This window comes from Lynx canadensis, chromosome D1, assembly GCF_007474595.2.
Source record: "Lynx canadensis isolate LIC74 chromosome D1, mLynCan4.pri.v2, whole genome shotgun sequence".
In the NCBI taxonomy this organism is placed as follows: domain Eukaryota; kingdom Metazoa; phylum Chordata; class Mammalia; order Carnivora; family Felidae; genus Lynx; species Lynx canadensis.
This window is the reverse complement of record NC_044312.2, coordinates 107,608,215-107,631,681: the sequence shown is the minus strand read 5'-3', so window position 1 is coordinate 107,631,681 and position 23,467 is coordinate 107,608,215. Positions and strand designations below refer to the sequence as shown.

General features: G+C 56.6%; 3 protein-coding genes across 3 annotated transcripts in view; 1 reads left to right on the top strand and 2 right to left on the bottom strand.

Annotated features, from left to right (window-relative positions):
• Positions 1-1,115, top strand: part of MACROD1 (mono-ADP ribosylhydrolase 1) — a 143,314-nt gene extending 142,199 nt beyond the window's left edge. The window contains 3 exon segments of the mRNA XM_030333895.1: positions 216-289; positions 608-689; positions 978-1,115. Of these exon segments, the coding sequence (XP_030189755.1) occupies positions 216-289; positions 608-689; positions 978-1,015 (194 nt within the window). The 3' untranslated portion in view covers positions 1,016-1,115.
• A 123-nt stretch (positions 1,116-1,238) lies between these two features.
• OTUB1 (OTU deubiquitinase, ubiquitin aldehyde binding 1) lies at positions 1,239-9,325 on the bottom strand. The gene is made up of 7 exons (XM_030332347.1): positions 9,247-9,325; positions 7,486-7,547; positions 7,116-7,214; positions 3,117-3,235; positions 2,792-2,876; positions 2,478-2,672; positions 1,239-2,361 (listed from the first exon to the last, which is right to left on the bottom strand). Exons 1-7 carry the CDS (start codon positions 9,302-9,304, stop codon positions 2,164-2,166), a joined length of 816 nt encoding a protein of 271 aa, XP_030188207.1. The 5' UTR covers positions 9,305-9,325; the 3' UTR covers positions 1,239-2,163.
• A 5,815-nt stretch (positions 9,326-15,140) lies between these two features.
• On the bottom strand, positions 15,141-16,954 carry LOC115525779 (cytochrome c oxidase subunit 8A, mitochondrial). The gene is made up of 2 exons (XM_030333139.1): positions 16,769-16,954; positions 15,141-15,475 (listed from the first exon to the last, which is right to left on the bottom strand). The coding sequence occupies exons 1-2, from the start codon at positions 16,880-16,882 to the stop codon at positions 15,380-15,382; spliced, it is 210 nt and encodes a 69-aa protein (XP_030188999.1). The 5' UTR covers positions 16,883-16,954; the 3' UTR covers positions 15,141-15,379.
• Positions 16,955-23,467: the final 6,513 nt, after the last annotated feature.

Sequence of the window (23,467 nt, the reverse complement as noted above, 5' to 3'; positions counted from 1 at the left end):
TGAGTGGAGCGCTACGGGCGGGGGAGGGGGGGGGGGGGCTTGGTCTAGAAGGGGGCGGAGCGGGACCTGGAAGTGGGTGGGCCCAGACGCGAGGAGGGGCCTGGGAGGGCGTGAAAGGGGCGGAGCGGAGCCGGGTAGGTGGAGTTGGGCGGGTCCCGGGGCGTGGAGGGGGCGGGCCAGAGCCCAGACTCACTCCCGCCCCGCCGGGTCCCCAGGCTACCCCAGTGAGGCGGCGGCGGAGGTAGTGTTGGCCGCGCTGCGCGAGTGGCTGGAGCAACACAAGGACAAGGTGAGTCCTGGGCCCAGTCGAAGGGACAAGATGGTGGGGGGGGGGGGGGGGGAGGACCGCACCAGCCCTCTCTGCGTCCCCGCCCCTTCCCTCGAGACCACTTTGCTCTCCTGCCCATCCGGCAAGGGCGGTGGAGTGCACACCATGAACCCCTTCCCTGAAGCGTGCAACCTGAGCTCCAAACTCAGGACCGGTGCCCCGCCCCCTCCAAGAAAAAAGCAGGTGAAACCCTGTAGAGGTGGGGGCAGTGATAACACAGGGGAGCCGGGGTGTGGGTGCCGCCCACCCCTACCCTGGGCTGAGCAGGTCCCGACACAGGTGGACCGGCTGATCATCTGTGTGTTCCTGGAGAAGGACGAAAGCATCTACATGCAACGGCTTCCCCACTACTTCCCTGTGGGTACGTACCCCTTGGCACCTGGGTCAGCCCTCACCCCTGCCCCTGCCTCTCCCCCTCAAGAGTAGGCTCTCACTGTCCTCTGCCTTCCAGCCTGACGGCACCTGCCGCCCACCCTGCCCAGGACTGGTAAGCAGGGTCTGGCCTGCCGTGTGCTGCCCACTAACCTGCCCACTAACACCAGGGCTCGCCGCGCCCCCCACTCCCTGCCCCTGCTCACCCCCACGCAGGAAAGCCACAAGGGGAGGCCCACAGCCTACACTCCCTCTAACTGCTCTGCTCTGCCCACAGACTCACCTGGGCCTACCGGACCTCGCTCCCAGCTCTAACAGGTCTCCGAAGCCTGCAGCTGGGCCCGGGACCCCCCCCCCCCATTCTTCCCCTCAGCCCCCGGCGCCTGAGGAGCCTCCTAATAAAGACCACCGTTGTCACAGCTCCTACTGTCTGAGTGCTGGCTGGGGAAGGAGACAGCCCAGAGGTGTGGACAAGTGCTTCTGGCTTAACAGGGCTGGCGAGGGCGGGCGGGTGGAGGCACGGGCCGGACCGCAGAGGTGGGCAGCAGCACTTCACATTTATTGAGGGCCTGCCCCCAAGGAGCTCACAGCCTGGGGGCCAAGACCCCATGTGTGCTGGGGTGAGGGAAGAAGAGAGGTGAAGGCAGAAAGGAAGGCAATGCAGAGACACCGTGGCCCAAGCAGAGGGGGTGCAAAGCAGGCACAGGCAGGGGGAGGGGCGGGGGAGGAACGGTGGCCTGGCAAGCCCTGCCTAGACCTCGGGACCGTGGACCACACGCAGACTTGAAGGCTACCCTTCCCCCACCAGGTTGGCACCACTTGGGGGTACACTGGGGTGCCCCAGCTCCTCCACCTGCCCTGAGCCAGGCCCCATCACGTCAGCCCTCTCCACCCAGGACTGGACCATGCAGACCCCTGATGGGAGGGCAGGCAGCTCAGGTCTGGGGCCCTGACCGGCACAGAGAGGTGCAGTCAGGTCAGGGCCTACGAGGGAGCAGCTCGAAGCCTGGGTGATCCTCGGTCCCTGGGCAAGTCCCCAGGGAACTTCCAAGATTCTCATGGAAGCCCCCGGGCCAGCTAAGGAGGGAAGGGGGGTGGGTGCCGGAAGGGAAGGAAGCGGAACCCCAGTAACCAGGAGGGGTCCCCCAGAGGCCTAGCCCCCTCAAAACTGCTCCTGGTGGGGAGGCTTGGACACGGACGGGTGGAAGGTCGAGAAGAACCCACCTGGCGGGGGGGAGGAGGGGGCAGCCAGCCACATAGCAGCCAGGCGGGCAGCAGCAGAGCAGGGACACGCACACACGCGACTCACCACCAGCATCCCCTTTAATAAAATGTGGAAGGTCGTGTGACGGGGGGAGGAGGGGAGTGAAGTATGACCATTTACAACCACAAAAAACCTCTGTACATGTCTAGCGCCTGGCAGAGGGGAGGGCAGGCAGGGCAGTGGCAGGCCAGGGCCAGCCCTATTTGTAGAGGATGTCGTAGTGTCCAGGCCGATAGAGAAGGTAGACCTTGGGCTCTGAGCCCTCGGGAAAGATGTGCGGGTTGGTGGTGCCGCCCTCGCCGCGGTCCATGTATTCCACCTGGATGGAGACGCTGAGGGCCTGGGCCAGCGCGATGATGTGAATGTGGTCACTCTCTTTGCACATGGGCTCCACCTCCTGCGGCACAGGGAGGGGGCCGGGCCCGGCTCTCAGCACGTCGCCCTTGCATACACGCCCACCCCCGGCCCTGGTGCCCCCACCCTGAGATAAGAGAGAAAGGGGAGGGACGGCACCTGCTGACAGAACTCCTTGACGGTCCGCCCACCCTCGATGAAGTGCTCGAAGAACTTGCTCTCGCGCTGCAGGTAGCCTGACGTGAGCAGCCGCAGGTACACCACCAGGTAGTCCGAGGTACTCTGGTCATTGAAGGAGGCCAGCAGGTCGGCTACGGAGGTCTGCTTCTCCACCTGCTCGATCAGGTCCATGAACTGCCACCCACAGGGCACAGAGGGCACAACGAAGGAGGAGGAGATGGGTCAACCCCGCCACGGCCAGGCCACCCGACCTCCACCCCGGCCGAGAGGGCGACGGGGGCGGCTGGGCTCACCGTGTTGTGGAAATCCTCAATTGTGAACTCGGTGAAGCCCTGGGACACCAGGTCCTCTTTGCTCTTGGCAGACACGGCCTTAAACCTATGGGTGGGAGGGAGAGGGAGGCCAGCGTGGGCTCCTCGGCCAGCAGAGAGGCCGGCGCAGAACTGGGGGAACCGGCCAGCGCTGCCCCCCACCCCCACCCCCAGCTCAGAAGACCAAAGCAAGAGCCCAGCCACTGTCTGGGCACCTCCCGGTCACTGAGCGTGGGAGGGAGCCCCGGGGGCCCTTCCTGGAGCCATCGCCCACCTCCTGTGGCGCCCGAGTGGCCAGCATCCTTACCGTTGCAACTCCTTGCTGTCATCCAGCAGCGCCTCCAAGTGGGAGAATCCAAAAGCTCGATAGAAGCAGTTTCCATCGGGCCTGGTCTTGCGGATGTACGAGTACTTTTTGTGGAGGTCCTGGAAAGAGGCAGCCGCCACCCCCCGCCACCCCATGCCCATCAACATCAGGCCAGAACCAGAGTGGACCAGAGAACCGCCCCCCCACCCCCGGCCGCCCCCAACAAAGGTCGCCCCACAGCGGGGACGACTAAGCTCCAAGGGACCACCGGCCATCCTTGGCTGCTGACCCAGCTTTGCCGTCACCTAGAGACCCGCTGACTGGAACCCCCAAGGCCTCGGGAAACTGTGCCCTTATGGGCACACTGGCTGCACGGGTCACCAAAGTTGTCCCCAGCCACCAGGTATGCCACACTGCTGGGCTCGCAGGGCTGTTTGTGCAGAAAAACGGGCATATCAATCAGTCCTCGTCCAACACAGCTTTTCAGAGGACAGTCTTTCAAGCCACGCCAAGAGTCCAGGGCCAACAAATTAGGATGGGGGTGCAGCGCCGGGCTCCACACCAAGCAGTCCCGCGGGAACCAGCGGCCCTCATCTCCCTTTTTTTAATGTTTATTTTTGAGAGAGAAAGACAGAGACAGAGTGTGAGTCGGGGAGGGGCAGAGAGAAAGGGAGACACAGAATCTGAAGCAGGCTCCAGGCTCTGAGCTGTCAGCACAGAGCCCCACGTGGGGCTCGAACTCATGAACCGTGAGACCACGACCTGAGCCGAAGATGGATGCTTAACCGACTGAGCCACCCGGGCGCCCCAAGGCCTGGTCTCCTTCTAAACGCTACCCTGCCCTGTTCCATCTCCGGTTTCCTCCCCAAACGTGGTGGGATTTCCTGTCTGCCAAACCTCCCCACATGGGTGGCCCATCGGCACTGCCAGCAAGCAGGCCCCGGCCTACTTCAGGCCTTCTCCGTTCTCCTCCACCCACTACCCCCTGCCCACCTTTCCAATGACCTTGCTTCCTTTCTGAGGACTTTCACCCAGAAGCCCTTAGCACCAACCAACACACCCGCCCGCGGCCTTCTCTCCTGATTCCCCGGAGGGTCTGGGGCTGCTACGGGGCCGCCCCTCTGGGCCACATCAGAGCCCTCGGGCTCAAGGCCAGCATTCCAGGAAGCCTCCCCCTCCTCCTGCATCCATCAGTTTTCCTCTCCCTCCTGGTCAGACTCAGCGGCATACAAACACCACAAGGCTAATTCTTGCTTAAAGAACAAAACTCCTCTGCTTCACATGAACTCCTTCCCGGCTCCCACCCAACCTCTCCGTTCTCCTTTAGAGCGAAGCTGCTCCGGAAGTTGTCTGCGCTCACCGTGTCCACTTTTCTGCTACTAACTCTACCCAAGCAGCCTTTAGTCAAGGTCACACATGCCTTTCCTAAGTCCGAGGGCCAAGCCCACTCCTCCCCAGACTGGCCCCTCAGCAGCATTCGCCACAAGGGGGAGGGGGGGGGGACGTCACCCACCGTGGGACACCCTCCACCCCGCGACACCACCTCCGGGCCCCCTCCTCCACACTTCACTCGGCTCGTATGCCCCAGCCTCACCGTGTCCTCCTCCTCCCCTCACCCTGTGAAGGTCAGGGCCGCCACCAGACCACACGGCACCCTTCCTCAAGACACCATGTGCCACAAGAGGGGCACACCACACACCTGTACACGGTGCCTGCCACGGGAACGGCACAACCCCACTCGGGCCCGGGACCGCTTCCGCTCGTGAACTATACTCACGGTCTCTTGCCACTACTGGTCTTGGGAGTGACTGACTGGTTTTAAAATGTTTGTTTTTAAGTAATCTCTACACCCAGTGTGGGGCTTGAACTTACAATCTCCAGATCAAGAGTCAAGTGCTTTACCCACTGAGCCAGTCAGGTGCCCCAAATGGAACTCTTCACTTGCCCCGTCTCTGTCCTCAACTCCCATTTGACTCCAAAATCAAACCGCCTCGTCTCCTCGTTCAGCCCGAGGGCACGTCCTGACCACTGACCACACCGCTCCCCCCAGTCCAATCCAACGCAGATCCAAAGGTTTGCTCCTCAATCTGCTGAGTCTCCTGGGCTTCTCACTGCTTCCCTCAGGCACTCCCCTCCTCCTGGCGCCTTTATTGCAAGAGCCTCCTCCCAGGTCTCCGGCTCCAGCAGCCGGAGCCGGAGTAACCAGAGAAACCTGCTAATACTCCTCCTCTCCCTGGCCACACGCCCCGGTCTCCCAGCCCCCACCTGCTCCCCAGCTCTGCTCCAGCCACACTGCCCCCTGCCCCAGCCTGCCCCACTCCGCCCAGGGGCCCAAAGCCTGTTCCCCGGCCGCTTCCAGTCTGTCACTCCAACACCCCCTTCTCAGCAAGGCCTGCACCACCTGCCCTCCAACTCCCTCTTCTCCTCTTCCTGCTTTACCTTTCTCCAGAGCACTGATGGCCTCTGACGCACACACCCGAGTTACCTCTGCCTTACTGTGTCTTCCCACAAGGACACGTAAGCTTCACGAACGCAGGAACTTGTGGGGTGCAGTCATTACTCTACCGCCGGTACCTAAAACAGTGCCGGGCCCACAGCATGCGCTCAGAGACGGTAAATCACAGCACACGATGCACACAGAGGCCAAATCATGGCAGCTATTGGAAAAGCTACTAGAATCATTCTGAGCACCTGCCCTGTGCCAGGCCCTCCACTGAGGGCCAATGTCCGCTATCCTAAATCCTCATGGGGGCCCAATCCAAAAAGCAGCCAAGTCACCCAAGTCTGCTGGGGCTCTGCTGTCTAGGCTTAGGATCCTCCCCGGGTGGAGGCGGGCTCACGCACAGCACAGGGGCACTAAGGCAGAGATCCTGCAAAGACAGCACGCAGCGGACACTCGAATGTTTGCTGAATGACTCAATAGGAACAATAACAGAGGCTCCAAGAAATTCCGTGCATTGCCCAAGACCACACAGCCAGAAATGAAGCCAGAACTTGAACCCAGGTCTGTCAGGCCCCAAAACCAGTGCCTTCATCCCTCCAGAGTCCTCATAGGTACATCACAAACACTCTGAGCAAGGAGTCAGAGTAGACCACAGGCCACACACGGCTGGATCTGGCCTGCAGGGGTGCTGTTTGGCCCACACATTTTAAATTTGAATTAGCTGCCTGCTCTTAGAAGTCAGGAGATTTACATCAAAAGCATTATTTCCAGCTTGTTTTGGAAAAACAGATCCAGAAACAACGGAGTGACAGGCATGGACACTCCTATTTGCCCCAGGGGCTTCCGCTGCCTGCCGTGGGCTGATGCAGAACTGTTATGTCCGGGGTTTACCACCTACCCTGGCCACTGATATGGATAACCCAAGGCCCCTCCTTTCAGGTGGAAGGTTCTAAGCATCTCTGATCATGGGAGGCAAGGAAGGCTTTACTAAGCCCTCAGGCTCTGCCTACCGGACACTCATTTACGCATACCCGCTGTCCTGACTCACAGAGAGAGCAAGCGGTTAAGGGTCTTACCTCGGGTTGTAAGTGATGCGGCTGGGTCTAGCTCGGGCCCATAGGTCTCTTCCCCCACTGCCGCCACCTACCTCTCCACAAAGGTCCCAGGGGCTGCAGGACCCACCCCTGCCATAACCCGGCCTCTCCCAGCTAACCCTGCCCCTCAGCCCCACAGGGAGCTGCAGGAGACCTCAGCCCCTACTCAGTCTGCACCAGCCCCCACAGGCATCATCTCCCCAATCTCACAACCATTCTGACTTCACAGAAAAGGACCCCACAGCTCAGAGACGCTAAAGGACCTGCCGAGGATACAGCTGCTGTATGGCAGAGTCAGGATATGAATCAAGGTCTTATGATTCCAGAGTCTGCACACTCGAGAACCAGCAGCCAGACAGCTCCCCTCCCCCAACACGCTACCCTCTCTGAGGCCGGGCCGGCAAGGAGCAGGTTTGAAGCAGGCCCCCAGGGCTTTTCCTGTCCCCTCAGCCAGGCTCCCACCTTGATCTTCTGTTGATAGATGTTGTCATCCTCAGCATACTCCTTGTACAAGACCGAAAGCTCCAGACGCTCCGAGACCAGAGGGTTCTGCACTGCAATCTGCAGGGGGGAGGAAATCCATCATGCTCTTGCAGGTGGATGGAGTGACCCACACCTAACAGCCAGAACACCTAAATGAGGGGTGCTGGAGCAATTACCCGGGGGCACAGTGTCCTCTCGCCCCTGCCACGGCCCCCCTCACCCCCCAGTAAAGACATCCAGTACCCAGCACAGCTTGGAGAGGAGGAGGCTTCCAAAGCAGAGATAAACAATAGGCCTCAGGCCCAGCCTATGCTTCCCCACAACAGGGCCACTGGCCACAGCCCCTCACCTCTTGCTGAATTCGGTCCTGCTGAGCCATGATGGCTTCATCATAAGCAAGACAGTTAACACCTGGAAGAAGGAAGAAAGCCAAGGATTACAGTGGGCCCCAGCTATCTCCACTCCAGGCAGCTGGGCCAATGACAAGAGCGGCCCAGGGAGAGCAGGCATGGAATCTGGAAGTGTGCATCTCACTTACACCCTGCTCTACCAACTGTGTGATCTTGGCAAAGTCCTTTCCCCTCCCAGCCCCTACTTTTCTCATCTTTAAAAAGGAGGGGGCTGAGGTGTGCTCCGCTCCAAGGTGTGTTCATCCAGCTCTGACACTCCCTTCCCCCCCGCCTTCTAACGTCGATTCCCAGCCGCCTGAGAACGCTCTGGGGCCAGGCAGGGTCTCTTGGGGGAAGTGAGATGAGGAGGCAGGGTTCTGGGCTGGATGAGAGCTTCCCATAAGCCTGCATTTTACTCAGTCACACCCTTCCTCCTTCTGCTGTGCTGGGTATTCTTAATGCCCGTTTTACAGATAAAAAATAATAATAATAATAATAATAATGCAGACAGGTGACATGATCTGCCCGAGGTCACAACTAGCGAAGACCTGGGCTCAAACCCAGGTATGTCTAATTCTGAAGTCTGAGCTCTTGATCATCATACCTCTCCTCGGCTACCTTCCTGTAGAGGCCTTTCCTCAACTATAAAAGGGGGTTAATACCACTACCTTTCTCCCCTCTATTGAAATGTTAAGAGAAGGAGGTGGGACCTTGGAGGCAAACTGTGAAGTGTTCACCAGTGAGCTGGCAGATCCACTGGTGGACCCCACCCTCCTCAGCCACTGGCCAGGAGCCAGGAGACCTGAATTCTGGTCCTGGCTGTTTCTTAACTTATGTGATCCTGAACAAGTCTCTTCTGGGGGCCTGCGTCCCCCAGCATTCAGTCTCTCAAGTGTCTGGTTAGAAGGAGGTGTGTGTGCTGAATGACTTTTCAGGCCAATCCTTTTGAGCCAGAGCATCCCTGATCCTCAGCTGGGCCCGGACTAATCCCCTACATCGGGACAGGGCTGTCCCACCCACCCCCAAGTGACCCACTCAGTCCCCAGGGCCTAACCATGGGTGGAAAGAGGGTGGCACCGGTTTTGAAAGGTCCAACTCCAGAGGTGTAGGAAAACAATGCCTAGGCAGGCGGAAAGGGGCTGCAAGGCCAGAAGAGGGGGCTCTACCAGAAACGAAGGCTGCAGGCCTCAGGGGCACACACCGCGGCCGCTCACAACCCCTGACCGCCCGCAGCATCCCGAGCGGCCCGCCCAGTCCTTTGTGCTCCGCGGCCCGGCGTAACTCGACGCCCTCCCGGGCGCAGACTGCTCTGGAAAAGGCGGCGGGGGGGGCGGGGGGCAGGCTCCGGCCTAGGCCCCGGCCTGACTGCAGGGACTGGGACAGGAGGGATGGGGACCCGGGAGCCCCGCGGCCGGCGTGGAGGGGCTGGGGGCGGGGCGGGACGGCCCAGGCCCCGCCCCGGGTGCGCGCGATGGGAAAGAGCCGCGGGCCTGGGCCCGCCCCGCTCGCTCGCTCGCCGGCCAGCTCGCCCGGCTGTCCGGGGGTCGCGGCGGCGGCTCCTTCCATTGTGAGGGGGAGGGGAGGTGGCGGCGGCGGAAGAAGGGGCAGTCCGTGCGTTTCGCCCCCGGCCTCCGGCGGCCCCGCCCCCAGCCTCTGCGGGAACCGGCGACCTGGCATCGCCCGTGCTAGCCCGGGCCGGACGGCCTTCCCTTGCTCAGTACCTTCGGAGTCGCTGCCCAGCGGCTCCTGCTTCTGCTGCTGAGGTTCCTCCGCCGCCATCTTTAAACAGCGCCGCACTGTCGACCGCTTCCGGGTTAGCAGTTGCCCTCCTCCCGGAAGAGAGCCCCTCCTCGTGGCCCCTCCTTGGCAACGCCCCTAGCGACGGGATCCCCTCCGGCGGAGTCACCTGTGAGGCTCGCTGTCAGGTGTGGCGGCCGCCCCGCCCACCCCCCCACCATCTTCCCTATTCCCAAAGTTCCGGTGGTAAGAGGCTTCCCGGAGCCAATTCGGATTTCTTTTCACTGGAGTTTGAAGAGCGGATTGTGTTACTGAGATCAGTGGGAAGATGAAGTTAAAATCACTCCAGAATTCTTGGCAGCGATTGCAGTGAGGAGAACCTGGCCGAGGAGACGCAGTCGTGCTAACATGCGAGCCCCAGCACATCACCGTTCGGTTCCACTGAGCCTCGCTTCTGACTTTGGTGTCCCGTTCCGGCAGGGAGTACATGTCCCTTTGGGTCAAGGCCAAAGTCTTGGGACCTAACTTTAGACTCTGTGCCTTTCTGGTTATGAGAAAAGCAGTCTTTTTTTTTTTTTTTTTTTTAAGTTGATAAAAATGGAAAACAGATTAGTAGTTGCCACGGGCTGAGGGAGGGGGAGCGGAGGGAATTAATTGGATGTGAGATCCTTGTGGAAATGGAGATGTTCTTTTTTTTTTTTTTTAAGTTTATTTATTTTGAGAGAGAGCTCACGCAAGCAGGGGAGGGACAGAGAGGAAGAGAGAGAATCCCAAGCAGGCTCTGCTGTCAGCCCAGAGTCTGTTGCGGGACTTGATCCCACCAACCGTGAGATCATGACCTGAGCGGAAACAGAGGGCCAGATGCTTAACCAACTGAACCACCCAGGAGGCACCCCTTAAGATTTTATTTGTAAGGAATCTCTCTACAACGTGGGGCTGAAATTCACAACCCCGAGATTAAAGAGTCGTTTGCTCCACGGACTGAGCCAGCCAGGCACCCCTGAAATGTCCTATATCTTGACTGTGAACCCCTGGTTTATGCTGTACTATCATTTTGCAAGATTTATCAATGTAAAAGGTACATGGGATCTGTGTAGCCTATTAAAATTGCCTGTGAATTATCCAAAAATAAAAAGCTTAAAAAGTGGCAAGGCTGGGGTGCCAGGCTGGTTCCATCAGTAGAGCACATGACTCTTGATTTTGGGGTGGTGAGTGTGCACCCCGTTTTGGGATAGAGAATTACTTTAAAAAAAAAGCGGCAAGGCTTTGGATGTTAAAGATGCTGTTGTTGAGAGAAGTTACAGCGTGTGGCTCAGTTTGCCAACGTTTCACTGTCGAGGGCCTTCTTCATTTCATGAGCTACCTCCTGTCCTGGGGTAGGTGCCCTTGGTGCCTGGGCTCACCACACAGCCCACGGTGGCCTTGTCACCGCATCACTGCAAATGCCAAATTTGTATTCCGGCAACACTGCAAATTATTTATTGGATCATTGAGCCTTGGCGTTGCTTCTAAGCTCAGGAAAGCAAAGGGTCCACCCTGTTTGGACCCACACTTGCCAAAATGTTCATTCCTTTTCTCAGTGTTAACACTGAAATCTCTTCACTGGCAGTCAGATCTTCAGTGAGAAGCAGTATTCTTTTTTTTTTTTTTTTAATTTTTTTTTTCAACGTTTATTTATTTTTGGGACAGAGAGAGACAGAGCATGAACGGCGGAGGGGCAGAGAGAGAGGGAGACACAGAATCAGAAACAGGCTCCAGGCTCTGAGCCATCAGCCCAGAGCCTGACGCGGGGCTCGAACTCCCGGACCGCGAGATCGTGACCTGGCTGAAGTCGGACGCTTAACCGACTGCGCCACCCAGGCGCCCCGAGAAGCAGTATTCTTAAATGGAGAGCTAAGACCGTTGATGACATGATTTCTATTTGGCTTTTCAAAATCTTGAAAACTGCTATAAGACAACTTCAACTCTGTGCCCTCTTATTTTGACCAGGGAGTCGATGAGGCATAAAGGGACACGGGGAGCCGGGTTCCGGACTAATGGTCAGGACAGGGAACACCGGATTTGGTAAATCCTCTCCTCTCCTCTCACTCTCCTCTGAAGAGTCAGAAGGAATCCCAGTGGTGAGCCTGTGCTGGACCACAGCCAGGCTGCTAACACCAAGTAAATACCTCCCTCCTGGGGGATGTGGGCTTGAAAAACCGATGTACAGGGGCGCCTGGGTGGCTCAGTCGGTGGAATGTGAGACTCTTGATCCTGGGGTTGTGGGTTTGAGCCCCACGTTTTGTGTAGAGATTACTTAAAAATAAAATCTTTAAAAAAAAAAAAAAATTGGAAGGAAACAGCCAGACGGAGGCTTTGGCTCTTAGCCTAGCCCAGGATGGTCAACTTTTGCCCAGTCTTCTCCATGCTGATCTATTTGGCAGTTAATAACTGTCTTCTTACCCTCACTCCGTCTCTTCTATTACTCTTACCGTTTTAAAATGGGCTCTGATTCTCTATCCTAAGCATCTGAAGTCCAATTACATGTTTGCCAGGAAGTCACCAGCATAGCTCCAGGCGTTTATCTCCATCTCCCAATTTACCAAATCCCGAAATGGTCCAGTGCTGCTGGCCCTGACTGCCGGGTCTTGGATCGAGACACGTCATGTTCGCACTTGGGTTCGGACTGCTGTTAAATACAGTCACATAGGTGACAAACGGCAGAGGACTTTATTTTCCATTGTACTGACAGGGCAGACGCCTCCTCCTAGTCCTGCCGGCACACCCCACGTCCATGTGTGAAGAAATCTGTCAGGTGGAGGGAGAAGAGACTCCATACCAGGACCCAGACTGAAAGCTCAGCCCCAGAGGGAGAGTTTACGGAACAGTATGGAGGCTGTAGGGGGCCCCATGGCTCCCAGGCCCACAACCCACTCTCACCTCTGGGGGCGGTGGGGGAGGCCACATACAATGACCCAGCACAGGTCCTAGGACAGCCACAGTCCCCCAGGGAGGCCATGGCCAGGAGAAAGCCTTCAAGGTGGATCACAGATGAGGGGTCGGTAATCCCTCCCAAGGCGGGCTTGGGAGTCCGGCATCTGCCCAGATGGGAGGAGCTGGGGCGTGCCGGCCCCAAGAGAACCTCTAGAGCTGTTGCCACAGGAACCCATGATGGTCCACAGACAGTCCACTCCACGATCATGGTCTAGAGAGGCTTTGATGGTGCAGAGGGCAGACTGGTGAAGCCGAGCAGGGGTTACACGTTGGACGCTGCTAGCTCAGTTGATACTTGCCTGCAGGGTCCAGGCCACCTAGAGCAGAAAGCAATTGGAGGGGGTGGTGATGGCCAACGGAGAGCCCCCCCCCCCACACACACCAGACCCACAATCCCCACACTCCTCATTTGGGCACTGTCCTCCTGTAAATGGTTCACATTCCAATTCACCTCTGTCTGTTGAGGATCCGACCCACTGGAACCAGCCCCTCCCATGTGAGCCTCATGGCACAGGGAGGACAGTGCGTTAGTCTCCTTGTTGCTGGCGTAACAAATCACCAATCTAGTGGCTTAAAACAAAGCAAATGTAGAGTTTGACAGTTCTAGAGTCAGAAGTCTGGTATGGGTTTCACCAGACTAAAAGCAAGGTATCTGCAGGCTGTGTTCCCTTCTGGAAGCTCTGAGAATCTGCTGCGATTCATGCCGGTTGTTGGGGATTCGGCTCCTTGCAGCTGTAGGATTAAGGTCCTCGTGTTCTTGCTGGCTATAAACCGGGGACTGTCCTCAGCTTCCAGAGGCCATGGCATTCCTTAATTCATGACCCACTATCTTCAAAGCCAGCAACAGTGGGGGAAGTCCTTCTCAGGTGGCATCTCTGAGACACTCATCACCTGCTTTTCCTGTCCACCCTAAGGACACCTGTGATTACAGCGGGGAATCTCCCATCTCAACATGCTTCACTTTCAGCACACCTACAAAGTCCAGGCATGAGGGCATGGACCTCTTTGAGGGGACGTTTTCCCGCCTTCCACGTCACCGTCATTTTACAATCATGAAAACTGAGGCTAACTGACTTGACTAAGGTCAGGTAATAAATGACCAAGCCAGGTCTCAAACCCAGGCCTCCTGACTCTCAGTACTTTTCTTGACATTATAGCATCTACCGGGACTGCAGCCTCTCCCGACCCAGGGTGCACTCCCGGGGCCAAACACACCTACTCCTCCACACTCCGGATCCAACAGGACCCACAGCAGGGACTCATAAAGTACTGTGTGGAAGTACAAGAAGCCTTGTGTCTCTGGAGGGAATGGACCCAGAGCCCCAGTCTGGTTAAGAATGGGAGAGGGACACTGAATGGTGACCAGATTTCAGACCTAGTGGCCACACTGGGGACCAAGGGGAGGATGGGGTTCAAGCATGATTGCACCCTCCACTCTCTCGTCCACCCCCACGTATGCCATGGGACCGAGCAAGCTGGGGGAGAGCAAGAGCCAGAGTTGCTGATGGGCTTGCTAAGGGCCTTCTCAGACTCGGGGGCCCTAAAGGACTTGCCCATAACCACTGGTTTCCCATCAACTTGAGCAGTGGCTGGAGATGCACAGCTTTGGGCTGGAGTTGTCCTTCTGGGACAAGGGGACCACTGTGGCCCTCTAGGCTCCAGGGGCCCAAAAATGGGGGACACCCAATAAAAACTCTTGTCAGGGCAGTGGTGTCATCTTAGAAACTCCAGACCATTCTCTTCTGGGGTCATGTTCTTGCTTCACGGCAGCTCCAAGGCCTGATCTGTGCCCACCGGAACCCTGAGCCAACCAAGAGCCAAGTAGCTCAGAGCCCTCTGCTCGGGAAGCGTGAACAGCAAAGCCTCTCAGAGTGAGGCGCAAGACAGGAGCGACCCTGTTGTTTGGGAGGATGCAGCCAAGAGGTCCCTCCCCGCCAGAGACAAGGGCTCTCGAGGTACCAGCAGGTGACTGGTGGATGCCCCTTGCTCAGCCGACCCAGCCTGGCCCTTCGGATCCTACATGGGCTCTCCCCCTCCCCTGGCCAACAGCCCAACCTGCACAACCTCCCGGCACTCTCGGCCCCGTCCCTTGAGGCCCAGACATAAAGCCTGGTTTGTGTGGCAGGAAAGCCTCGCAGGAGGCAGACAACCAAGTCCGTACCCCTCAGGGAAGGAGTCACGGGCAGGAAATGGACCTACCACGTTATCCAGTGTGGAGCACTTTAATGCATCATCCCACCTGCGGAGGTACCCCCCCAGCACCCCTCCCCCGCCCCCGCAGGAAGCATCCCTGAGGAAGGGCCCTGGGATTGGAGGAGCAGCAAATTCTCCAGGCCAAGAAAGGCAGGAGACAGGGAAACAGGCAGGCAGCACGAGGAAGGCGGCCAGTCCATTGGCATTTCCGGATAGAAGGCTAAAAGGGGCCCTGGGGCTGACATGAAAGAGATAAAGCGCCCACCTTCCGACTGGGAAGAACCAAGAAGCTCCTGAGAAACAGTGGGAGCCCACAGCCGAGGAGCGAGGGGAAGGCTGCACCCACAGTGAGGGCTTCCGGCTGCAGGGCTGGACCCAGCGAGAAAGACAGAACACGGACACCCATGCACGGCGCGGCCCCGAGCTTGACACGACCGGGGAGCCAGACGGGAGGAGCAAGGAAAGGTGGCCCAAGGACGACAGGATTTGTTTTCCCAGGAAGCCAGAAAACGCTGAAACACAGGAAAGCACGCAGGGGAAGCTCCCTCCACCTCCAGGCGGCAAGGACAGCAGGGCATGCATAACCCACCACAGGACAGCCAGCCAGCAGGGACATGCGGCTGGCCAGGCCGTCTTCACCACACCCCCGCCCAACACCATCCTCAGCTCAAGTACAGAGGCAGGAGCCCGGGCCGAAGACACGATGCGTTTCTGAAGCAAGGTTTAAATACACTTTATTGTTACAAGGAGGGCCCTACCGAGCAGGGCCTTATACGCTAACATATGTGGTCCCAGGGTGTCCCCGCGGAGACATCGAGAGGTCATGATTGCAGAAGAGGTCGCTGTAATTGAAGGACGTGATCCAGGGAGGGCTGGCCAGGAATGCAGCAGACCTGATCGGGAGAGGCCAGGGGTGGTCAGGTCACAGGGTGAGGGACAGGCCAGCCCCCTTCACTCCCGCTTCTTGTAGCTCTCCAGATGTGACAGGACCCAGCCCGACGGCAGGAGGAAACACACGAAGCAGGAGGTGAGCCCGATGGCGACTTCCTACAGACCACAAGGAAGAAGGAACCCGCAGAGTAAGAATTCCCCTAGGCTTACCAGGCAGCAGAAAGCCCCTTTCAAGGAGTCAGGATTCAGGCTTCAGAGGAGGGGCATAGCAGATCCAAGGCCCACTCTAGGCCTTGAGGTGAAGGGTCAGATATGGGAGTGGGGCCAGCCTGTGTTACGATCCATAGAGAAATCCACCACGAGATGATAAAGCAAAGGGACAGGAACAAAGAGTTAAACCTGTTTGATCTATTGGGATCCAGGAACCATGCACAGGCTGATAACCCTAAAAATGCACCTCTCCTCCTTTGCCTTTAAAAACCCCTCTCCTCAGGGTGCCAGGCTGGCTCAGTCAGATCATGCGGCCCTTGATCTCAGGACTGCGAGTTGGGGCCCCACTCTGGGTGTAGAGCTTACTTAAAAATAAAATCTTAACAACATCTCTCTTCCCTTCTCCTTTCCAGGACTGCTATTCAACCTCTAAGGCTAGGGATAAAAACCTCCACATTCCCTACTGCAGTAAAGATCACAGCACAACTTGGGAGTCAGACTTGAGTTCAAATTCCTTCTCTACCACTGAAGGTTTGACTGCTGACAAGTGGATACGGTGCTCCTAAATTTCAGTTCCCTCCACCACGAAACCGAGATGATGATCATTTCTTCTCAGGGTCACCGGGACCAGCGCAGCAGTCTGGGCGGTGTCTGGCAGGCAGTGGGCACTCGGCAGATGCCAGCTGCAACTATTATCACTATTATTTCCTCAATCGCAGCTGCCCTTCAGGCTCTGCTCCTAACTGGGGCCCAATAGCCTGGATTCTGAAGACTCGCATTCGAGGCGGAGAAGCGCCAAACAGGTGAGAGTCGTTAAGGGTTAAACTCCCACATTTCTGGAAATTACAAAGACCCACCTTCCCTAATCATTGATAGTGGTAACAACCATTACCGCCGCTGACAGTCGTTACGCAACCCCCATGAGCCGATGAGTAAACAGGCTCAGAGAGGGCTAAGGGCTCGAGGCTGCACCGCACGTAAGCGACAGAAATATGCTGAATCGAGCGAGATTTGGTGTTGAATGAGCCCCAACTGTCGCCCGGGTACTGTCCCTCTCATTCGCGCCCTCCAGACACCCCCAAACCACTGCTGCTCCCTGCTAGGCTGCGGGCCGCGAGGTGCAGGGCACTCTCAGGGCCGCCGAGGGGCAGCACCCCACACCGGCCATCCCCGAACTCGCCGCGGGACCCCCAGTCTGGCTCGCTGCACCTCCCGTGCCTTTCCCGGCCCACTCCTCACCATGGTCCCGAGCTGCTCCTGCGGAGGCTTGGAATGGATCTGAGCACGCTGCACCGGGAGCCGCCGGGTTAGGCCTGTCAGGCCCCTCAGCAGCAGCGGGGTCAGTACAGACATGACCGCAAGGAATGACTGCAGACAGTGGCCAACAGTAGCCCAAGGTCGGGAAGTCAAAATGGCGGCAGCGGCCGGAAGTTCCGGCTCTGGGGAGGCCGGGAAAGGGCGTCCCGGAAGCTTCCCGGTAATGACGCAGGGACACACCTCCCACCTGCCCCCGTCAGTTTTTGGCGCGCTCCTCGAAAGAGCCAATCGACGCCATCCTACCGCCAATGGGCGGGGCATGGAGGGGCGTTCCTTTCAGTTATGCCCCACCTCCAGTGCGGCCTATCTTCTTGAGTGACACCTAAAGCCACCCAATCATATAAGCCAGAAACGAGGCGGCATTCTTGACTCCTCCCTTCATTCATACTGTTTAAAAAAAAAAAATCTCTCTATTCAGAATCCTTCTCCGCCAGGCTTCCATTGCTTCTGGCCGGAACGCCTGACACTAACCTTGTAATTGAACTCGACTCATTACTATTGCCCTCTCCAATTTCAGTCTCCATGCAGTGGCAGCTGGCCTTTCATCCTCCCTTCCTTTCTTCTTTCCTTCCTGGCTCCCTCCCTTCTTCCCTTCTTTTTTAAACATAAATGTAACCAATCCGTGTAACCCACTTAAGCTTTCAGTGGCTCCCGACTGCTTACTAGACAAAATCCTAATTCCTGGATATCAAACTCCAGCCTCATCTCTACTTCATACCTTTCTTCTTGCTTTCTGATCCTCCCCACTCCCAAGCCTTTTGCTTCTTTGTATCTTATGTTCTACTTAGAACACTTTTCAACTCTCACCTAGCCTTCCTTTTTCACGACACCAACTCCGACCTCCAGACCTCCACTTGCTGACACAGTTTACTTTATTCCACAAATAGTCACTGGCCCCTACTGTTCCAGACAAGGTGGACAAGGACTCCTTTATCACAGAACTGACATTCCAGAGGGGAGAAACGGACAATAAACAAGCACATAATGAGAAGCTATCAAAAGTGCTATGATGTGACAGGAAGTGACAAGGTAGCACTGCATCAGGAAGCCTGTGCCACCTTTGTGTCCAGCAGCCCCTGTTTAGCACTACCCGCAGGGTCAGTCTCCATCCCTAGATTGGGGGCCACCTGAGAGCAGAGCATGTGTCCGGTTCACTACTGTCTCCAAAGAACCTGGCACACATCGCTCAGAAAACGTTTAGGAACTGCAGGAGACTGAACAGTATTCAAGCGAAAGCGGGGTGAGGGGCCAGCCACAGAGCCAGACCTTAACTCCAATAATCTCATTCCATCTTCACAATGATGGCATGAGGGATTTGCTATTATTTCAAACTTTTTTTTTTTTTTTACAAATGAGGAAATAAGCCTAGAGAGCGGACCTGCTCAAGGTAATGCAGCTACCAGGCTGCCTAGCCAGGATTCCAGGGCAGGTCTATCTGCTCCAAAACCCACATTTTTAACTGTCACACAAGCTACCACAGAGGGAGTTTCCAGAAGTTCCAGTCTGGACGTCATCGTGGCCAGGAGCATCAAAGACTGTGGCAGGGGGTGGGGGTGGGGTAGGGTGAGATGGTAAGATGAGGTAGGGAAGCTGAAGGAACTCCATTTTATTTTATTTTTGTATTTTTTGCAAGGGACTCCATTTTAGAATGGCTCTGTCGGGGGCTCCTGGCTGGCTCGGTCACTGGAGCAAGCGACTCTTGATTTCATGGTTGTGAGTTCAAGCCCCACGTTGGGTATAGAGTGCGCATATATATATATATATATGCACACCACACACACATAGAATATGTATAAATAAAATATATATAATAGAATATGAATTTATATATATTATACATATATAATATACGAATATTATATATAGATATATAAATGACTCTGTCTCGGCTGTTTTTCTGCTAGACCCCATTTCTGAATAAGCCAAAGAAGCAATGTTCCCACTTGAAGGGACAAGCAACTTAATCATCCTCTGAGTTTTGTCCTAGGTCCCAAACACCTGATAACACTTAGGAGCCAGATCCCAAACATGTTCCAGGACATTAGCTTCAAACAAACCTTGGGTGACACTGGCATCAATACTCTTATCTTCAATAATTTATGGAACAGCATCTATTGTTCATCTGACACTAGCCTTTCATCAGACCCTCCCCTGGATTCCCGAAGGAACACGCACCCTAGACCCCCTTCCAATATAAATCCCTAATCCCATCAACACCGAGACTCAGTCTCCTTTCCTTTCCAAGTTTCCCAGACACTCCGTCTGCTAGTCTCTACCTGTCACTTACACTATTCAGTAAACTGATCGCAGTTTTTCTGGCTTGTGTTTGATTTTTTTTGTTTGTTTGTTTTTTAAATGTTTATTCATTTTTGAGAGAAAAAGAGTGTGAGTGAGGGACGAAAAGAGGGAGGGAGGGAGATACAGAATCTAAAGCAGGCTCTCGGCTCTGAGCTGTCAGCACAGAGCCGGACGCGGGATTCAAACCTGGGACCAGGGAGATCATGACCTAGGCCGAAGTCAGACACTTAAACCGCTGAGCCACCCAGGCACCCCTGGCTTATGTTTGATTTCTATCCTGTGTGAAGCCAAGTACCCTCTTGGCTGGTCATGTGGGACTACCCCCCTGTCCCCCTGCCCAGCTACCCGGCCCTTCTCCCTCACCCTGCCCTGGCCTTGGCAAACAGCCCAGGACAGAGGCTTCTAAACTTCCCCTCCCACTCCCATCCCAAGAGTCACAGCCTAGGGGCATTAGACACTAGTGGCTGTCTGCCACTGGGAGAAGGGGCAGGGACCTCCCTGCTACCCTACTGGCTTTGTCAGGCCTTTGTCCTATGAACAAAATTATAATGCCCAGATTAGAGCTCAGCCAGGCAAGAGGCCCAGAGAGATTTTAGGACCAGCGTTTCTGTGGTTCCCTGGGTTATTCCCTGGGGAACCACATGTTCATCTCCTTCACCACTGGCTGGAGGAAAAGGAGTGAAGGTTGGCAGAGCAGGTCCATCTGTGTTCTGTTCCAGGGCTTTCCTCATAACCCTGGTGAGATGGCTTCTCTCAGAGAGAGAGGAAGGAGGAAAGAGGCAGGCGGAGCTTAACTACTGCAACTGAGTCTACAAACCCCAGGGCAGCATTTGCACCTAGGTCGGTCTGCCTTTCGGATTAATGCCTCATTAATACCGACATCTCTGCTTTTGCCCCGGCCCCCCAGGGATCCTGCCCCCAAGCCAGGGACTGTCCTTCAACCAGAGCAGCAAACAACTCCTGTGGTGCATTTATCCAACAAAACACTGTATAGTAAACAAACTACAGCCACAGTATGGATTGCTCCCACAAACAATGTCGAGTAGAAGAGGCCAGGCATAGAGGAGTACAGACAAAGGGCAACAGCAGGCAGGGCCAAGCCCCCTGGGAGCAGATGTCAGGTAGTGAGAATCCTGGGGACAGATTAGGAAGAGGTGTGCTGGGGCTCTTGGGGGAGGGGGGGTGCTGGTTACAAAAATGTGTTTGCTCTGTGATCATTCCATCATGAGTGGCTGTACATTCACAACTTATGTAAATTTCTGTAGGTCTGCTACACTTCAGTTAAGAGTTCAAAACATAAGAAAAAAGCAAGGAAGACACATGCGTCATATGACCTTGGTTTTGTAAAACAAAGGAGTATCTAGAGAAATAGATGTGCATAGATAAAAGTCTGGAAAGACACACACATAGGCACTCAGATTGTTGAAGTCTCTCTCTATGTGGGGGGTGAGGCCTAGAGGTCCCAGCCTGGGTCCCAGCTCTGATCCTACGGCCCGAGCTGTTCACCCCCTACTTCCCCTTCCCTCAATGGGGCAGAATAGATCCCAAGCCTCGGGGAGGGATAGGGGAGCTGGTCCCTACTACGGAGACCAGCTTCACAATCCAGGTCCCCAAGGGCCTGAGGGTCATATATGGGCTGGGAAGATACCAGGTGTCCCATCTCAGAGCTGGCCTCCCAGCCCCACTGGCCATACATGGGCTAGAGAAACCCTGGTTATCCCCCACCCCAGGCCTGGCACTCTATTAAAGGTGCCAGCCTAACGCTGCTCTGTCCAAATTTGCAGCTTGTGAGGCCTAGGGAAGGGGCTGAACCTTGGCACTGTAGTGCCAGGAGGTGTAAATCCCTCAGATTTACCCCCTCCCCCAACACACACACCTTCTGGAGGTTCACCACCTCCCCAAGCACCTAACACAGGGCTGGTAAGTACCTGAGCTAGAGGTCTCCATTCTCCCCACCTGGCCTAGACTCTCCTGCTGGGATGTTGACTGGGTGCTGGGCACTGAACCCAAGGGCTGGCAGAGGGGAAGGCTAGAGGGGGAAGGAGCCCACCCCAGGGTTCTCACTGAAGGCAGCTGTACTCTCTCTACGGGCCTGTATGTACTGTGTCCCTGGGGTGGGGGTAGCAGCAGAGGCCCTAGCAGTCTTGGGAAGGGTCCAGTGTCCAGAGGAGGAGGGTTCAAGAATCCAAAACTGACTCGCTGGGTTAAAGAATGGCTCTTTCCCTTGGGGCGCCTGGGCGGCTCAGTCGGTTGAGCATCCAACTTCGGCTCAGGTCATGATCTCATGGCCCGTGAGTTCGAGCCCCGCATCAGGCTTTGTGCTGACAGCTCGGAACCTGGAGCCTGCTTCGGATTCTGTGTCTCCCTCTCTCTCTGCCCCTAACCCACTCGCATTCTGTCTCTCTCTCAAAAATAAATAAACATGAAAAAAAAAATTAAAAAAAAAAAAAAAAAGAATGGCTCTTTCCCTACTTTGGCCTCCCTGGTTTTGCTTCCCCATCTGCAAAATGGGGGCTTTCACACAAAGTCCTGTAGGAGAAAGAGGCAGGAGGGGCCGGCCTCACCAGAAGAAAAAGGCTGATTAGGAAACCTGAGCTGGCCCTGGTCCAGGCAGAGCAGTCACCAGGGCGTGTGTGGGCAGAGTCCCAGAGGGGCATCTGTTCTTCCTGGGGCACAGCTGTCAGCAGGCGCCAGACGTTCAAGAGCCCCCCCACCCCCACCCCTGCACAGCTTGGCAGGGGTGGGAGGGTGGGGAGGTAGAGCGACAAGGGGGTGCTGCTCTCCCCAGTGGAATGCAGCTGTCCTGCCCAGCACCCCAGGGGTCTGGCAGCTGGTTGGAAAGTTTCAGCCACCTCCCAGGAGCCAAGCAGTGGTTAACCCCTTCCGGCCCGCGGCCCACAGCCAGTGGCCATGTGCGAAGATAAGATCACCTCACTCGTGCGCTGTGTGCTACAGCCGCTCAGGCTCGGTGAAGTCCAGGGACGCTGCTGTGGCAGGGTCCACCCACACCCCACAGCCAACAGCCCACCAAGACCCCCAACAGAACTGAGCACTCCGGTCTGCAAGCCCGGGTGCCACTGCTCCTGGGCCCATGATATAGATGGGTACACTGAGATGGGCCGAGGGGTGGGGCCGCCAGGCTGGACCACCCCCCAAGCACACGCAAGCCCTCCCCGTCCGCCTCCCCAGGGCATCATGGTTAGCGTGGACCAAAAGGAGCATCCCATGCTGCTCATGGAGGTCCCAGTCAACCCCAAGGCCGAGAGAGAAAAAATGACCCAGGTCATGTATGTGACCATCCAAGCCTGTGCCGCTGCTCTGTGACTCTGGCTGCACCAGTGCTCCCAGCCTCACCCCATCCTGCTGTGACCCTGCATCCAGACCCCTCTGCCTTCTGGACCCTCAACTCTATACCCTGAGTTCCTCTCTCAGACACCAGACCCCTGACCTCTTCTCCATCCTGTAGCCCAGGACAAGGGAGTCCCCCGTTCCTTCTCATTGTTCTCGATACCCCATCTTTCAGCCAGGCCTGCACTGGACAAGCCCATCCCTGGGCCCCCACAGCCCTCCAGCCACTTTTCTTATCCCTTCTCACTCCCTGTATCCAACATTCAGGACACAGGCTGCCCTGGGAGTGAAGGCCACCTCCTCACCCCCCTCCCCCCACCCCTGCCCAGTCCACTCCCCAGGCATCATCCTGGACTCCGGGTGTGGCGGCACTCACGATGTGCCCATCTACGAAGGCTATACTGTCCCTCACCATCCAGCATGCGGACGTGGCCGGCTGGGACCTTGCTAGTTCATGAAGCTCCTCACTGCATGAGTAGCACGGCTACTTTGTCACAACCGGTGGAAGGGGAGGAGGGGTGGATGAGGCCACCCCCCAGCCCTACTCCTTGCAACAATGTCCTCCTGTACGAGGGCAGGACCACACAGCGGTGCAGGGCCTGGGATGCCAGACCTTCTTCCATTACAGGGCCCAGGAGCTAACAGCCCGTCATGCAGCACAGCTGGAGCCAGTCCCCCAGGGCCGCCACAGCCACCTCCAGTTTTGCTGACTCACCTTGGCTCATGGCTGTGTCCCTGCCCCAACCTTTTCTCCAAGATAAACAGCCCCACTCCTTCAGAAGCTCCAGGCTCTTCTCAGCCTGGTTGCTCCCCTTCAGGGCCTCGTCCCTCTAATCTTGGATTGGTCTACACTAAGCACGGTGCGGTGTGGTCTGACCCCAGGCCCCAGCAGGGGCTTCCTCTGTTGGCCCACGGCAAACGTTCACCTTACTATAATTAAGATCCCACGGAAGGGACTCCCAACCCAGGGTACAG

Coding starts and splice junctions, on each gene's coding strand:
- LOC115525779 (XM_030333139.1), bottom strand. CDS start 16,882: ATGTCTGTACTGACCCCGCTGCTGCTGAGGGGCCTGACAGGCCTAACC. Junction 15,476..16,768: donor AGGAGCAGCTCGGGACCATG/GTGAGGAGTGGG, acceptor TGTGGTCTGTAG/GAAGTCGCCATCGGGCTCAC.
- OTUB1 (XM_030332347.1), bottom strand. CDS start 9,304: ATGGCGGCGGAGGAACCTCAGCAGCAGAAGCAGGAGCCGCTGGGCAGC. Junction 3,236..7,115: donor TCTATCAACAGAAGATCAAG/GTGGGAGCCTGG, acceptor GCCTCTTTCCAG/GACCTCCACAAAAAGTACTC. Junction 2,673..2,791: donor TTGAGGATTTCCACAACACG/GTGAGCCCAGCC, acceptor TGTGGGTGGCAG/TTCATGGACCTGATCGAGCA.